The 16,114-nt window shown below is 41.8% G+C and overlaps 1 protein-coding gene across 7 annotated transcripts in view; it reads left to right on the forward strand.

Annotated features, from left to right (window-relative positions):
• The first annotated feature begins 230 nt into the window (after positions 1–230).
• Positions 231–16,114, forward strand: part of FBXL2 (F-box and leucine rich repeat protein 2) — a 97,411-nt gene continuing 81,527 nt past the window's right edge. For 6 of the 7 annotated variants that reach the window (XR_006056987.2, XR_006056988.2, XM_042235787.2 and 3 more), the window contains exon 1: positions 6,868–15,913. Coding sequence is in view for 5 of the 7 variants with exons in the window: in XM_042235787.2 (XP_042091721.1) it covers positions 15,908–15,913 (6 nt within the window). In the remaining 2 variants the exon portion in view is untranslated. Of the gene's footprint in view, positions 278–6,867; positions 15,914–16,114 lie in introns of those variants that run through there. The other variant, XM_042235786.2, reaches the window with a different exon arrangement.

Raw genomic sequence — 16,114 nt, forward strand, 5'->3', positions numbered from 1 at the left:
TAAGATGAGGGATATCAAGGTGATTAGGATGTTGAGGTACCATATGCAAAGGAGCAAAGGCAGTGAGGCCCCCCGCCCAAGACCGAGGCTTGGGGGCACGAAGGGGCGGTCCAAAGGCCCCGCCCCTTAACGTCACGTGCTCACCGGCAGCCAATAGCCGCCTCCGAGCCCACCTAGGGGACGGGGCGGGGCGCCCAGCTGTCGTCACCAGGACAACGGGCGTTGCCGGCGCCTTGTGACTCTGGGCTGTGGGCGCGCTCGCGGCTCTTCGGCCATGGTGAGTTTAGGGCCCTCGCAGCCCGGCCACCAGGCCCTTCCCTGCCCGAGCTGTGTCTCCGCGCGGCCGCCTGCTGGTCTGGGCGGGCGGCGCCGGGGTCGCCGAAAGGCCGGGCCGCGGCCTGCGGGGCTGCCGGGCAGGGCAGGGCTGGGCGGGCCCCCGGGAGGGGGAACCCTGGGGCAGGCGGAACGCCCGCCCGCTGCCCGGGAGCGGCGTCCTGCCGAGAGTGCCGGGGTCACTGCGGGGACCCAGACCCGGCCGGCCGCCGGACAGCGTAATGCTGTTTCGCCCTAGCGAGCCTGATAAGCCACTCAGAGAGGGTGTGGTTGGGGGAAAAAAAAAGGATATGTATGAATATCATCTAGCATGTATAGTCCTATTAACACTATTTCAGTCTGCGTGCTTCCTGTCCTATTTCTATGCAATTATGTACAAATAGGTATCTCTTTGAAATTCATCATTCTGACAGGTTTCTATAGCATGTGGAAATTTGAATTTGTAATTTTGGAGATTCCTCACTCCTTTTTGAAAAATGGGGCATTAAGGTGGTGTTTTTTTCTGAGTGCAGCACCCTCACTCGGGGATTTAATTCCTAATTAGTGCGTGGTAAACCCTTTAAATTATTACCTTTATTCAATAAACTTGAGACTGAGTGGGCATCCCACCTGGACCCCATTAAGCTCGTTTAAGACCTAACCCGAAGATTCGGCTCAGGTATTGGCTTGAATAGGCAAGATTTAGGGAATTGCCAATCGAAGGTGTGAATTCTCCAGAAGCCTGCAAAGGGTGTGAAAGAAGAGCAGAGCTGGATTTTCTGCTTGGAGACACACCTTTGGTGTATTTGCGAGAGGGTGTGGGGGTGGGTGATAGGAAAACGCTTAGTTCTGAAAAACAGTTTTTGTAACTGTTGGTAGTGTTACCTAGATTTGCTGCTTACCTGCAGGGGTTAGTGGAAGAGGTGCTAAACTGAGAGTGCCCGGTGCTCCCCAAGTGCCGGTCAGGCTTCTGGAGAGAGACGCTGCCCTTTAGAATCCTGGCTGGCTCTGTCTTGTCTTAGTAACTACGCTAGTAGGAGAACGTGAATGATGTGTATCTGGTTGACCCCAGAAGAACGACTGCCAGCTGTGTGACCTGTTGATAGCAGGGAAAAGAATACCCATCACCCACAAATAACAGCAATGCTTTCTTTAGTCCCTGCATGTTTTAAATTCTGAGTTGCTTTAAGTGAAAATTAATGGAGCTAGGAGAGTTTCAGGAAATGAAGTTATAAAAAGCTAAGTGTTGTAAATGTTGCGGCATCTTGCTTTTTACATGTAATCTGTGAGAAAAGCTCTTACAATTCTAGCAAGGGGAAAGAACATTAGGGAGTTAGAGTTTCACAGTTTTCTCCCGTTGTCCGGTTTCCTTTCCTTCTTTTTCGTCCGCCTGTTCCATCCTGACCCACACCTTGAGTCACTGTTGTAAACTTTAGAGTTTTATGTACTCTGAAAGCATCTTGTACTTGTGTACTACTGGTTGCTTTGCCAAACTTAGAAATGCTTTGGTTTTTATCTTTAAGCATTAAGAATTTAATTCATGGGAGGAATTTAAGTGAGTGGTAACCTGATGCCTAGGCTCCAGGGTGAAAGGGGAGTGAGTGGTTAGTGTAGAGGGAGGATAAGGAGGCTGCTTTTATAGTCCCCCAAATCTATTCCAGATATTAACATTACCCTTCCTTAAATGCTTGAATCTAAACATACGGCTTTAGCATTTGATATTTATGGCGCTGCACGTGAATTTTTCTTCAGGGGCTTCCCTGGCAGTCTGGTGATTAAGACTCCATGGCTTCCAGTGCAGGAGATGTGGGTTTGATCTCTGGTCGAGGACCTAAGAAGTTGTTTAGTCGCTCAGTTTTGACCCCATGAACTGTAGCCCACCACGCCCCTCTATCCCTGGGATTCTCCAGGCAAGAATACTGGAGTGGGTTGCCATTTCCTTCTGCAGGCGATCTTCCCGACACAGGGATTCAACCCATTTCTCTGGCATTGGCAGGTGGATTCCTTCCTGCTAAGCCACCTGAAAAGCCCTAAGACCCACATGCCGTGCAGAAAAAAAGAAAGAAAAAAGAATTCAGTTAAGCCACTTGTTTCTATTGCCTTTGAATGATAAATGACAGCTGACGTTTATTGTGTACATTTTATGCATGAGACATTTTTATAAGCACCCCGTGTGTCTTAGGTAACCATCACAACAACCTTACGCGGAAAATACCGTTTCCACATTTTAGAGATGAGGAAATGAGGCGCAGAGAGGCAAAGTGACTTGCCCTAGTCACCCAGTGCAGGTTTCAAAGCCAGGCCCCTTGTCTCAGAGCCTGCTGATGTAAATGTTGGATTATGCTATCATGTATGGTGCCTGCTATATGTTCCCTCCACATATGTGCTATTTTTCTGTTAGGAGATGAGTTTTCTCCCTTATCTGGATTTTAATGTCTTGCACACTTATGAGTATTTGTCTTTTGATCTTGACACTCGGCTGCACACTGTTGAACAGAGTAGGCATGCCTAGCCTTCTCTGCTCTGCCTTTTCTCTTTCACACAGGAAATGAACAGGAATCAATGATGACAGATTATTGGATTAGGGTTCATACTCATGGCTGTAATAGCATTTTAAAGTTTCTCCTGTCATTTCAGTTTGTGTTCAGGAATTGGCACCTGCTTTCTGTGAATCACAAAGACTGGCTTTTTTTTTTCTTTTTTTAAATTAAAAAAAAAATTTTTTTTTTATTTTTAAATTTTAAAATCTTTAATTCTTACATGCGTTCCCAAACATGACCCCCCCCCCACCTCCCTCCCCACAACATCTCTCTGGGTCATCCCCATGCACCAGCCCCAAGCATGCTGCACCCTACGTCAGACATGGACTGGCGATTCAATTCTTATGTGATAGTATACATGTTAGAATTCCCATTCTCCCAAATCATCCCACCCTCTCCCTCTCCCTCTGAGTCCAAAAGTCCGTTATACACATCTGTGTCTTTTTTCCTGTCTTGCATACAGGGTTGTCATTGCCATCTTCCTAAATTCCATATATATGTGTTAGTATACTGTATTGGTGTTTTTCTTTCTGGCTTACTTCACTCTGTATAATTGGCTCCAGTTTCATCCATCTCATCAGAACTGATTCAAATGAATTCTTTTTAACGGCTGAGTAATACTCCATTGTGTATATGTACCACAGCTTTCTTATCCATTCATCTGCTGATGGACATCTAGGTTGTTTCCATGTCCTGGCTATTATAAACAGTGCTGCGATGAACATTGGGGTACATGTGTCTCTTTCCATTCTGGTTTCCTCGGTGTGTATGCCCAGCAGTGGGATTGCTGGGTCATAAGGTAGTTCTATTTGCAATTTTTAAGGAATCTCCACACTGTTCTCCATAGTGGCTGTACTAGTTTGCATTCCCACCAACAGTGTAGGAGGGTTCCCTTTTCTCTACACCCTCTCCAGCATTTATTGCTTGCAGATTTTTGGATCGCAGCCATTCTGACTGGTGTGAAGTGGTACCTCATTGTGGTTTTGATTTGCATTTCTCTAATAATGAGTGATGTTGAGCATCTTTTCATGTGTTTGTTAGCCATCCGTATGTCTTCTTTGGAGAAATGTCTATTTAGTTCTTTGGCCCATTTTTTGATTGGGTCGTTTATTTTTCTGGAATTGAGCTGCAGAAGTTGCTTGTATATTTTTGAGATTAGTTGTTTGTCAGTTGCTTCATTTGCTATTATTTTCTCCCATTCAGAAGGCTGTCTTTTCACCTTGCTTTTATTTTCCTTTGTTGTGCAGAAGCTTTTAATTTTAATTAGATCCCATTTGTTTATTTTTGCTTTTATTTCCAGAATTCTGGGAGGTGGATCATTGAGGATCCTGCTGTGATTTATGTCTGAGAGTGTTTTTTTAAATTTTAATTGAAGTGTAGTTGATTGACAGTGTTGTGCCAGTCTCTGCTGTACAGCAGTGTGACTCAGTTATACACACACACACACACATCCTTTTTTTAAATATTCTTTTTCGTTATGGTTGATCCCAGGAGACTGGATACAGTTGCCGGTGCTGTACTGTAGGACCTGTTGTTTATCCGTTCTGTGTAAATAAGCATACATCTGCTAACCCCAGCCCTCCCTCAGCCCCTTCCCGGTGGCATCCACAAGTTTGTTCTGTTCCGTCCATGTTGCTGAAGTGGCATGATTTCATTCTTTGCTATGACTGGTTGGTAGTCCGTTGTATATATGTACCATACCTTCTTTATCCATTGACCTATAAATGGATGTTGAGGGTGTTTCTGGGTCTTGGCTACTGTAAATAATGCTGCTATGAACATAGCGGAGCATATATCTTTTGAATTACAGTTTTATCCGGGTATATGCCCAGGAAGTGGGATTTTCGGATTATATGGTAATTCTCTTTTTAGTTTTATGAGGAGAAATCCATACTGTTTTCCATAGTGGCTACATCAACTTACATTTTCTCCAACAGTGTAGGAGGGTTTCCTTTTCTCCACACCTTCTCCACCATTTGTTATTTGTAGATGTTTTGATGATGGCCGTTCTGACCTGTATGAGTTGATACCTTGTTGTATTTTTTGGTTTGCATTTATAATTAACAGTATTGAGCATCTTTTCATGTGTCTATTGGCCATTTGTATGTCTTCTTTGGAGAAATGTCTGTTAAGGTCTTTTGCCCAGTTTTCATTGGGTTGTCTGTGTTTTTGTTGTTGAGCTGTATCAGCTGTTTGTGTGTTTGGGTGATTAAGCCCTTGTTGGCTGCAGCATTTGCAGATGTTTTCTCTTGTTCCATAGGTTGTCTTTTCATTTGGCTTATGGTTCCTTGGCTGTGCAAAAGCTTGTTGAATTTGATTAGGTCTCATTTGTTTATTTATGTTTTTATTTCTATTGCCTTGGGAGACTGACCTAAGAAAACATTGTTATAAGACTAGCTTTTAACATAAAGCTATTAGACTTGAAAGATGAGACTATTTTTAAAAGTAAAATTTTGTTTTCTGAGGTTTTTTTCCCTAGTAATCCATTCAGTTCAGTCACGCGGTGGTGTCCAACTCTTTGCAACCCCATGGACCGCAGCATGCTGGGCTTCCCTGTCCATCACCAATTCCCGGAGCTTGCTCAGGCTCGTGTCCATCGAGTTGGTGATGTCATCCAACCATCTCATCCTCTGTCATCCCCTTCTCCTCCTACCTTCAATCTCCCAGCATAGTTTTCATTTATTTTAGTTGTATATTCTAAAATTGTTTTAAAAAAAAAGACATCAAAAAGCTTTAAACTTTAATTCGTGTGGATCAAAATATATGTTCGATTACCTGTTGTCATCAGGCTTTTGTTAACTGCGTTCCTCTGTAGCTTGTAAGGCCGATTTATTTTTTTGGAAATATAAAACAGCATTGTATCATAGAATTTTCCCATTTTAATTGATTTCATTTGGAGTTCTCCCAATGTCGGTCTTTCTGTATTTGCTTGTGGTTAAGACTTCTCAGAGGTGTTGAGAAGCAGAATAAAGTATATTTTATTTTACCAACACTTTTGGTCTCTTTGCTATCACATGGTATAGTTAAGAGAGCTTATATAATGAGATCTTTGTTAATAGATCATGACAAGTTTTTCTCTTATTAATTTTCCTACTCTGGGCAAAACGAGTCTCCTTTTTGGCTGCACTAGGGTGAGAGGGTACATAATTTTTAGTAATCGTAACAATAACTCCCTTTCATAGAGCCCTTCCACTGTGTTCATTTTTAGGCTGATCACTTCACATTTATCTCACTTAACCCTTCCACCATCCCTGTGAGATTGACATCATTGTACTCACTTAATAGGCCCAATTGTTTAGGCAGTTTGCCCCAGGTCACATAGTTGGTGAGTGACAGCCGGGATCTGAACTCAAACAATCTGCCTCTAAAGTGTGGCATTCAGAGCACTGCACCGTGGCTTCTTCCCAGACTAGAGATTGTGCCTGGTACCCGGCGTGTGCCTTTTCCAGTTCTCAGTGCTGCCCCTGTAATTGTGTCTTTCCATTAAGTTTTCTGTCCCATGGTTTTCTGTCCAACAGATATTTGTGTATCTCAGTATGTGCCAGTCTCTTCTAGGCAGTGGCTATACAACCGTGAATGGAACAGAAGAGGCTCTGGCCTCATGGAGTTTACATTCCCGTGGTGGGAGGACAGATAATAAGCGTATAGATAAGGTGGTGAGAAGGGCTTTGGAGAAAAAGCTGAATAAGAGGAAGTTTTGAGGATGGATGAGTGGATGAGAGGAGGGAAGAATTGCTTTTAAAAAAAAAAATACTTATTTGGCCGTGCTGGGTCTTAGTTGCAGCATGCAGGATCTTTAGTTGGGACAAGCTAACTCTTATTTGTAGCGTGTGAGATCTGGTTCCCTGACCAGGGATCACACCCGGGCCCCCTGCATTAGGAACTGGGAGTCCTAGCCACTGGGCCGCCAGGGAAGTCCCGGAACTTACTCTTTCTGTGGGTGGAAGGGAAGGTGTCTCTGATCAGGTGACACGTGAGCAGAGGGTGTGTCACGTGAATGCCTAGGAGAAAGACCATTCCAGGAAGGAGTGCAAATGCAGAGGGCCCGAGGCACCGCCTGGTGTATCGGAGGAGCAGCAAGGAAAACCTGGAGTGTTGGCAAGAGGGAAAGCCAGGTTAGTCAGGGAGACCAGACTGCGCAAGACGAACCATTTAAAGGCGTTTGCCTTCCATTTGAGGGGAGAGGAGGTGCTTGGCAGAGTTTGGGGAGAACGGCAGGGCATGACTTTGCGTTTCATGAGAGGACCATTCGGTCTGCTAGGTGGGAGCTGTGCGCGAGGAAGGAGTGAGGGGAGAAGGGGCAGGGACAAAGGAAACCAGAGAAAGCCTTGTTAGGTTCAGCCATCCGTGGGGTTGGCTGTGCAATAGAAAAGCAAGTGAAGAATGGTTCAGTGATTGGAGTCTGAGCAATAGTAACACGTTGTCATTTGCTGAGAGGAAGGCTGGCGGGGAGTAAATTCAGCAAGGGATGAAGAAGGGAGTTGGTTTTGGGCTTGATAAATTCGTGATCCTTATTAAACATCTAAAGTGAAAGACATCTAGAGACACACAGTTATGTTTTCAGAAACAGTGGGGTATTTTTAAAACGCAACCTGAATTGAATCTTGAAGTTTTAGATTTGGAAGAGACTTTTTGAGTTTTTTTAGTACAATCCTTTCATTGTACAAACTAGAAATGCCGAGAGATCGATTGCCTGCCACAGAGTTAAATAGCCTTTACTACTGATTCTCCAGTACAAAGAACCCTTGACCTGGAGTCTGGAGATACAAGTTTATATTATAGTTTTTCTTTTTTTTTTTAGTTCTAAACCTTGGGTAAGTCATTTATCTGCTCCAAGTCTTTCTTCTATCAGAACAGATAATAAAGACTTCCACTGTTAGGATGTTGAAAGTTGCAAAAACTAGACATTGCTGTTTCTACCCTAATGACGGGAAAAGGTTGAGAAGCTAGAAGATTGCAGTTCTTTAAAAACCATCTAGAGAGCTGAGGTCACAAAGAAATGTACATGAATTAAATTCAGGATGTAACGTGCCCTTCCCAGAAAAAAGGAGACACATAGATACTTTCATGTGTGGAGGGGTCAGCAGGAGGAGGAAGAGTCTGCTACAGACAGCTCTTGGAAAAATCAGTCAACTTTTGCTGACTGCTCGTGGGCTGGAGTGACTGTTGGAATCCTGAGGAGCCCCAGCCACAGAGCACGCTGCACCTACCTCTCTTTCCCTTGGGTCTTCCCTGAGTACATGGATATAGACATGCGCTGGATAACGGGGCCCAGGGAAGAGAGTGCAGGACCTTCCTGAGGTGGGCGATGCCTGCTGAAGGCCAGGAGAATCAACAGTCTCGCTGAGGCGCTAGGGGCTTTCCCCAAGTGCAGGGCAGGGCTACCACGGACAGGGCCATGGCAGGGGAGCTGAGGAATGTCTCTCTGTGGCTATCCAGGCTTTCAGTCAGGGAGGCAGCAGGCTTTGCGGTGGCAGACAGAGAGATCTCCATAAGGCACGGACAGCAGAGGGTGCCACAGCAGAGCCAGCTCCCCGGCTGACAGCCGGAGTGTGAAACAGACAGTGCTCTCAGCTTTCAGAAAGCCAGCACCTGGGTTGTAAAGCTCAGAGAGATCTGTGAAGTTTACCAGTGCTCAGATCCCAACTTCTCCTGAAGGTGCATTTCTGATTGCACCCTAAAAAAGATTTAAAGCCAGTCTTGAACTGAATCTAACTAGTGCTATAATAAAATTGAGACCCAGATCAACTAGAAATTAAAAAGATTCAGTGCCCGCTACCTTCACTCTAAGCAGCCTAATTGAAGGAGGAACTTTTCTTTATGGAGGTAAATGACTGTATTTTAAAAAGATTCAGGTATAATTGACATAATAGCGTATTAAAGTTGTACAACGTAATCATCTGAAATTTGTGTATTTTGCAAAATGATCACCGTAACAGGGCTAGTTAACATCTGTCCCCATACATAGTTGAAGAATTTTTGCCTTGTGATGAGAATTTTAAAGATCTATTCTCCTAGCCCTTTCAGATATGCCAGACAGTATTGTTAACTATAGTTACCATGCTGTATGTTACATGCCCAGGATTTATTCATTTTGTAACTGGAAATTTGTGCCTTTTGACTGTCTTCGGCTATTTTGTCCACCCTCTCGTTCTCCATCTCTGGAATCATAAATCTGTTATCTATGAGTTCATTTTTTAAAAAAGATTACGCACATAAGTCAGATCATTTATCTTTCAAAGTACTTGTCTTTCACTGTGTGACGTTTCAATTGGCATAGTGCTGCTGCTGCTAAGTCACTTCAGTCGTGTCCGACTCTGTGCAACCCCATAGACGGCCGCCCACCAGGCTCCGCCGTCCCTGGGATTCTCCAGGCAAGAACACTGGAGCGGGTTGCCATTTCCTTCTCCATTCAATTGGCATAGTGCCCTCAAAATCCTTCCGTGTTGTTGCAAGTGTCAAAATTTCCTTTTTTTAAATGGCCGAATCCGAATAATATTCCATTGTATATATCTGTCATATTTTCCTTATCTATTCATTTATCAATAGGCAACCTATTTACATATCTTTACTTTTGTAAATAATGCTTCAATGAACACAGGAGCCCTTATCTCTTCAAATTATTGTTCACAGGAGCCCCTATCTCTTCAAATTATTGTTTTTGTTTTCTTCAGAAAAATACCTAAAATTGGAATTCTTGGATCATAGGGTAGCCCTATTTTTAATTTTTTGGGAAACTCCATACTGTTTTCCACAGTGACTGCATCAGTTTAGATTCCCACCAACTGCATGAAGGTTCCCTTTCCTCCACATTCTCACTGCTTGTTATTTGTTGTCTCTTTAATAATATCCATTCTGATAGGTGGTATGTCATTTTGATTTGTATCAATATTTCCCTGATGATTAATGATGTTGAGGGCTTTTCATGTACTTGTTGTCCATATGTATGTCTTTGGAAAGACTTCCGTATAGATCCTCTGCCCATTTTTTCATTAGATTTCTTGTTGGATATTGACTTATTACATATGTCTAGCAGAATCATTCATAGATTGTATTTTTAGTTTGTTGGTGGTTTTCTTTGCTGCACAGAAGCATTTTAGTTTGACATGGTCTGATGTAGTTTTTGCTTTCGTGGCCTTATCTTTTGGTGTCAAGTCCAAAATCATCTCCATAACTTATGTCAAGGAGCTTACAGTCTTTTTTTTTTTTTAATTTCTAGGAGTTTTATTTTTTCCTAGGAGTTTTTTTCAAATCTTACATTTGAAGCGTACCGTCCATTCTAAGTTAATCTTTGTGCATGGTGTAGGACAGGGGTCCACCTTCATTCTCTTGCAGGTGGCTGTCCACTTTTCTCAGCACCGTTTATTGAGGACACTATCTTTTTCCCCATGGTATGTTCTTCCTTTGTCGTAGATTAATTGACCCCTATGTGTGTGGGTTTATTTCTGGGTTCCTTTTCTGTCCCATTGATCTGTGTGTATGTTTTCCTGCCAGTGCTGAACTGTTCTGATGATTGTACTGAGAGCTTAGTAGTATCGTCAGAAGTGAGGGAGCTTGAATCCTCCAGTTCTGTTCTTTCCCAGGATGGTTTTGGCTATTTGTCTGTGTATGTTTCCGTACGAGTTCTGAGATGATTTGTTGCAGTTCTATGAAAAATCCCCTGATATATTTTGATAGGGACTGCATCCAGTCTGCAGATTGCCTTGTGTAGTGTGGTCACTTTACCAGTACTAATTCTGCCTATATAAAACACGATATATTTTTTCATCTCTTTCTGTTGTCTTCAGTTTCTTCTTATATTTTTATAGTCTTTTATAGACTTTCCAAGTACAGCTCTTTTACCTCCTTAGGTTTATTCATAGTTACCTAATTTTTTTTTAATGTGATGGTAAAGGTGATTGTTTCCTTAACTTCTTTTATAGTTTGTTAGTGCATAGAAATGCAACAAATTTCTATATCTTGTTTGTATTCTGCAGATTTACAAGATTCATTGATAAGCTTTAGTTGTTTTCTGGTGGCATCTTTCAGATTTTCTACATATAGTATCATGTAATCTGCAGACAGTGACAATTTTATTTCTTCCTTACCGTTTTGGATATATTTCTTTTTCTTGTCTGATTGATGTGGCTAGAATTTCCAATACTCTGTTGAATAAAAGTATTGAGAGTGGGCATCTGTGTTTTGTTTCTGATCTTAAAGAAAATGTTTTCAGCTTTTCACCATTGAGCATGATGTTAACTGTGGATTTGTCTTATGTGGCCTTTTTTATGTTGATGTATGTTCCCTCTATGCCCACTTTCTGGGGAATTTTGATCATAAATTAATGTTGAATTTTGTCCAAAGCTTTTCCTGTGATTATTGCAATAATCATACAGTTTTTATTCTTCAGCTCCTTAATGTGGTGTATTACATTGATTTTTCAGATATTGAAAAATCCTTACATCCCTGGGATAAGTCCCACTTGATTATGGTTTATGATTCTTTCGGTGTATTGTTGGAATCAGTTTGCTGATGTTGTGTTGAAGATTCTTGCGTTTATGTTCATCAGTGATACTGGCCTGTGCGTTTCTTTTTTACTGTCTTTGGTTCTAGTATCAGGGTGATGAGTGCCTCATAGAATGAGTTTGTGATTGTTCTTTCCTCTGCATGTTGTGTGTGTGCGTGTGTGTGTGAGAATTGTTTAAGGATAGGTGTTAGTAAACTTTTCCCTAAACGCTTTGTAAAATTCACCTATGAAGCGGTCTATTCCTGGACTTCATAGCCTCCCGCTGCACCATGTGGCTTGTGGGAACTTAGCTATCTAACAAGGGTTTGAACCTAGGCCTTGGCAGTGAAAGCACAGACCTAACCACTGGACCACTGGGAATTCCCTGGTCTGGACTTTAGCTTGTTGATAATTTCTCAATTACTGATTCAGTCGCATTACTGGTAACTTGTCTATTCATATTTTCTGTTTCTTCCTGTTCAGTCTTGGGAGATTGTACATTTATAAGAATTTGACCATTTCTTCCCGGTTTTTCATTTTATTGGCATATAGTTATTGTATTAGCCTCTTATGATCTTTTGCATTTCCGTGGTATCATTTGTTAACTTCTTTTTCATTTCTGATTTATTGATTTTTTTTTCTTGATGAATTTGGCTAAAGGTTTATCAATTTTATTTACATTTGCAAAGAACCAGATTTTAGTTATGTTGGTCTTTTCTGATTTTCTGAAGCCTATTTTATTTATTTCCGCTGTGATCGTCATGGTTTCTTTCCTTCTACTAACTTTGCATTCTGTTCATTCCTTGTTTTCTAGCTCCTCTAGGTGTAAGGTTAGGTTGCTTGGGGTTTTTCTTGTTTCCTGAGGCAAACTTGCGTTGCTTTAAATTTCCCTCTTAGAACTGCTTTTGGTGCATCCCATAGGTTTTGGATCTTTGTGTTTGTATTTTCATTTGTCCCTAGATATTTTTGATTTTCTCTTTGTTTTCTTTAATGATCCATTGGTTCTTTCATAGCATGTTGCTTAACCTCCGTGTGTGTGTGTTTTTTAATTCCTTATAGTTGATTTCTAGTCTCGTAGCATTGTGGTTGGAAAAGATACTTGATGTTATCTCAGTTTTCTTAAATTTACTGATGCTTGTTTTATGGCCGTAACATGTGGTCTATCCTGGATGTCCCATGTGCACTTGAAAGACTGTGTATATTCTGCTGCTTTTGGGTGGAATGCTCTGTATCTATCAGTTAAGTCTATCACGTCTAATATGTCATTTAAGGCCAGTGTTTCCTTATTGATTTTCTCTCTGGGTGATCATTGATATACATGGGGTGTTAAAGTTCCCTACTATTATTATGTTACTGTTGATTTCCTTTTTTGTGTTTGCTAATATTTGCCTTATGTATAAAGGTGCTCCTATGTTGGGAACATAAATATTTATGAAGTTTGACGTAAAAGTTTCTCAGTCGTGTCCGACTCTTTGTGACCCCGTGGAATTCTCCAGGCCAGAATACTGGAGGGGGTAGCCTTTCCCTTCTCCAGGGGATCTTCCCAACCCAGGGATCAAACCCACGTCTCCTGCATAGCAGGCAGATTCTTTACCAGCTGAACCACTATTTTGTTCCTGGGTTGATTCCTTGCTCATTATGTAGTATCCCTCTTTGTCTTTGTAACAGTGTCTATTTTGAGGAAATTTGTTTTGCCCCGTGTAAGTATTGCTGCTCCAGCTTTGTTTTGATTTCTGTTTGCATGGAATACCTTTTCTGTCCCCTCACTTTCGGTCTTTGTGTGTCTTTACACCTGAAGTGAGTCTCCTGTAGGCAGCATAAATAAGGGTCTTGTTTTTGTATCCATTCGGCCCCTCTGTGTCTGGATTGGAACATACAGTCTGTTGCAGTTAAGGTCATTATTGATGCATATGTTCTTACTGCCATTTTGTTCATTATTTGGGGGTGGTTTTTATCTTTTCCGTTTGTTCTTGTTATTTGATGACTATCTTTAGTGTTATGTTTGGATTTTTTCTTTAAAAAATATTTATTTATTTGGCTGCACTGGGTCTTAGTTGTGGCATGCAGGATCTCCTCTGCATCACGTGGAGTCTCTTGTTGCCCTGCACGGACTTCCTAGTTGTGGCACACAGGCCCAGTAGTTGTGGCGTACAGGCTCTCTATTTGGGGCACACGGGCTGCAGAGTGCACAGGCTCAATAGTGCCACGTGGGCTTAGCTGCTCTGCAAGCATGTAGGATCGTAGTTCCCTGACCAGGGATCAAACTAGTGTCCCCTGCATTGCAAGAGGGATTCTTAACCACTGGACCACCAGAGGTCCCTTTTTCTTTGTGCGCGCGTGTGTGTGTGTGTGTGTATTAGGTTTTTTGGTTTGTGATTATTGAGAGGTTTTTTAAAATACAGCAGTCTTATATATATGTGATTATTTCAATTTGCTGATCTCTTAATTTCAAATGCATTTTTAAAAACCCTCATGATTACTGTTTTTTTATATCATACCTTTCATTTAATTGTTTTGTATATCCCTTAACTGCTTAAGGGGTTTTGATATAGATGATTTTACTGTTTTTGTTTTTTAACCTTCCTTCTCACTTTGTGCACGGTTGATTCCCTACCTTGACTGTAAGTGTGCCTTTACCAATGACCTTTTTCATTTTGTAGTTTTCATGTTTCCAATTGGGGCCTTTCTTTTTTCACCTAGAGTGGTTCCTTAGTATTTAATATAAAGCTGGTTTGGTGGGACTGAACTCTTTTAACTTTTGCTTGTTGATAAAACTTTTGATCTTTCTATCAAATCTGAAGGAGAGCCTTGCTGGATATTCTTGGTTGTGTTCTTCAATTTCATCATTTAAAATATATCACTCTTCTGGGTGGCAGAGTTTCTGCTGAAAAATCAGGTGATAACCTTATGGGAGTGCCCCTGCTTTACTCTTGCTGCTTTTAAGATTCTCTCTTTATTTTTTGTCACTTTAATTACAATGTGTCTTGGCGTGTTCTTCTTTGGGTTTATCCTGTGTGGAACTCTCTGCCCTTCCTGAACTTGGATAAGTGTTTCTTTTCCCAGTTTACAGAAGTTTTCAGCTATTATTTCTTCAGATATGTTCAACACTCCCCCCCTTTTTTTTTTTCAATTTCTCTTCTTGTAGGACCCCTATAGTGTGAATATTAGTGTTCTTGATACTGTCCCAGAGGTCCCTTAAACTGTCTTCATTTAAAAAAATTTTTCTGTTCAGTGGTCAGAAATGTGATCCATTTTTCTGTATGTTTTAATCTACTGTTGATTCCTTCTAATATATTTTTCTTTTTAAAAATTAAAAAAATTAATTGGTAGAAAATTGCTTTACAGTGTGTTGGTTTCTGCCATATGATGTGACTCTCTCATGATTATGTGTATGTCCTCTTCCTTTTGAGCCTCCACCGCGCCACCCCCACCCCCAATCCTACCCCCTAGGTCACCGTAGAGTGCCCGGTTGGGCTCCCTGTGTTATGGAGCAGCTTCCTACTGTTGCACACGTGGTGATGCATGTGTGTCAAGGCTGCTCTCTGGGCTCGTCCCACCCTCAGCTCCCCACTGCGCCCACATGTCCGTTCTCTTCCAAGTTCATCAGCACGATCTTTCCGTTTGGTTGGTGCAGAAGTAATTATGGTTTCAGGTCCTGAATGTTAAATCATCATAACTAGGCTCAAACACATCTTATCTAGTCAAAATAGGAACCATGACAATCAACACATTTTTGCAAATGAGAAATGTTTGTTTATTCCTGTAGCATTAAAAAAAAAAAATCTGTGCTTCCAGATACGATGAACTCTTGGAAAGCATTTTCTGGATCCTCCTGGTTGTGGAAGCATTTTCCCTGCAAAAAGTTGTTGAGATGCTTGAAGAAGTGGTAGTCAGTTGGTGAGAGGTCCGGTGAATATGGTAGACGAGGCAAAACTTTGAGGCACAGTCCGTTCACCTTGTGCCGTGTCCCTCATGTGCCCTGCGGTCGGGCGTTGTGGAGGAGGGTGGGTTCCGTTCCGTTGCCCCGTGCCAACAGCAGGCGTTGCAGTTTTCTGTGCATCTCCCTGGTTTGCTGAGCGTACTTCTCAGATGTAATGGTTTCACCGGGATTCAGGAAGCTGCAGTGGGTCAGACGGGCATTAGACCACCAAACAGAGACCATGGCCCATTTTTTGGTGCAAGTTTGGCTTTGGGAAGTGCTTTGGAGCTTCTTCTTGGTCCAGCCACTGAGCTGGTTGTCGTATAAAATGCACTTTTCATCACACGTCACAGTCAGATCGAGAATTGATTCATTGTTGCATAGAATAAGAGAAGGTGACACTCTAAAAAATGATTTTTTAAAAATTTGTTGTCAGCTTATGAGGCATCCACTTATTAAGCTTTGATGATCCTCTCAGTTGATCGTTGTCAACTTCTAACGGCCAGCCACCACGCTTCTCATCTTCAAGACTCTCGTCTCCTTTGCAGAACTTCTTGAACCACCACTGCAGTGTATGTTGATTAGCAGTTCCTGGTCCGGATGCATTGTTGATGTTGCAAGTTGTCTCCGCTGCTTTATAACCCATTTTAAATGCAAGTAAGAAAATTGCTCAATTTTGCTGTTTGCCTAACATCATTACTGTAGGTCTAAAATACATATAAAATAAACAGCAAGTAATAATTCATTAGCAAAAAGCATAAAGCAAGAATTGTACATTGTGCATTAAAATGATCTATAACATAACCACCTTTATACGAGGTATCCTAATATCTAATGGCAAACTTCAACAATGCAAAA

This window comes from Ovis aries, chromosome 19 (assembly GCF_016772045.2).
Source record: "Ovis aries strain OAR_USU_Benz2616 breed Rambouillet chromosome 19, ARS-UI_Ramb_v3.0, whole genome shotgun sequence".
Taxonomy (NCBI): domain Eukaryota; kingdom Metazoa; phylum Chordata; class Mammalia; order Artiodactyla; family Bovidae; genus Ovis; species Ovis aries.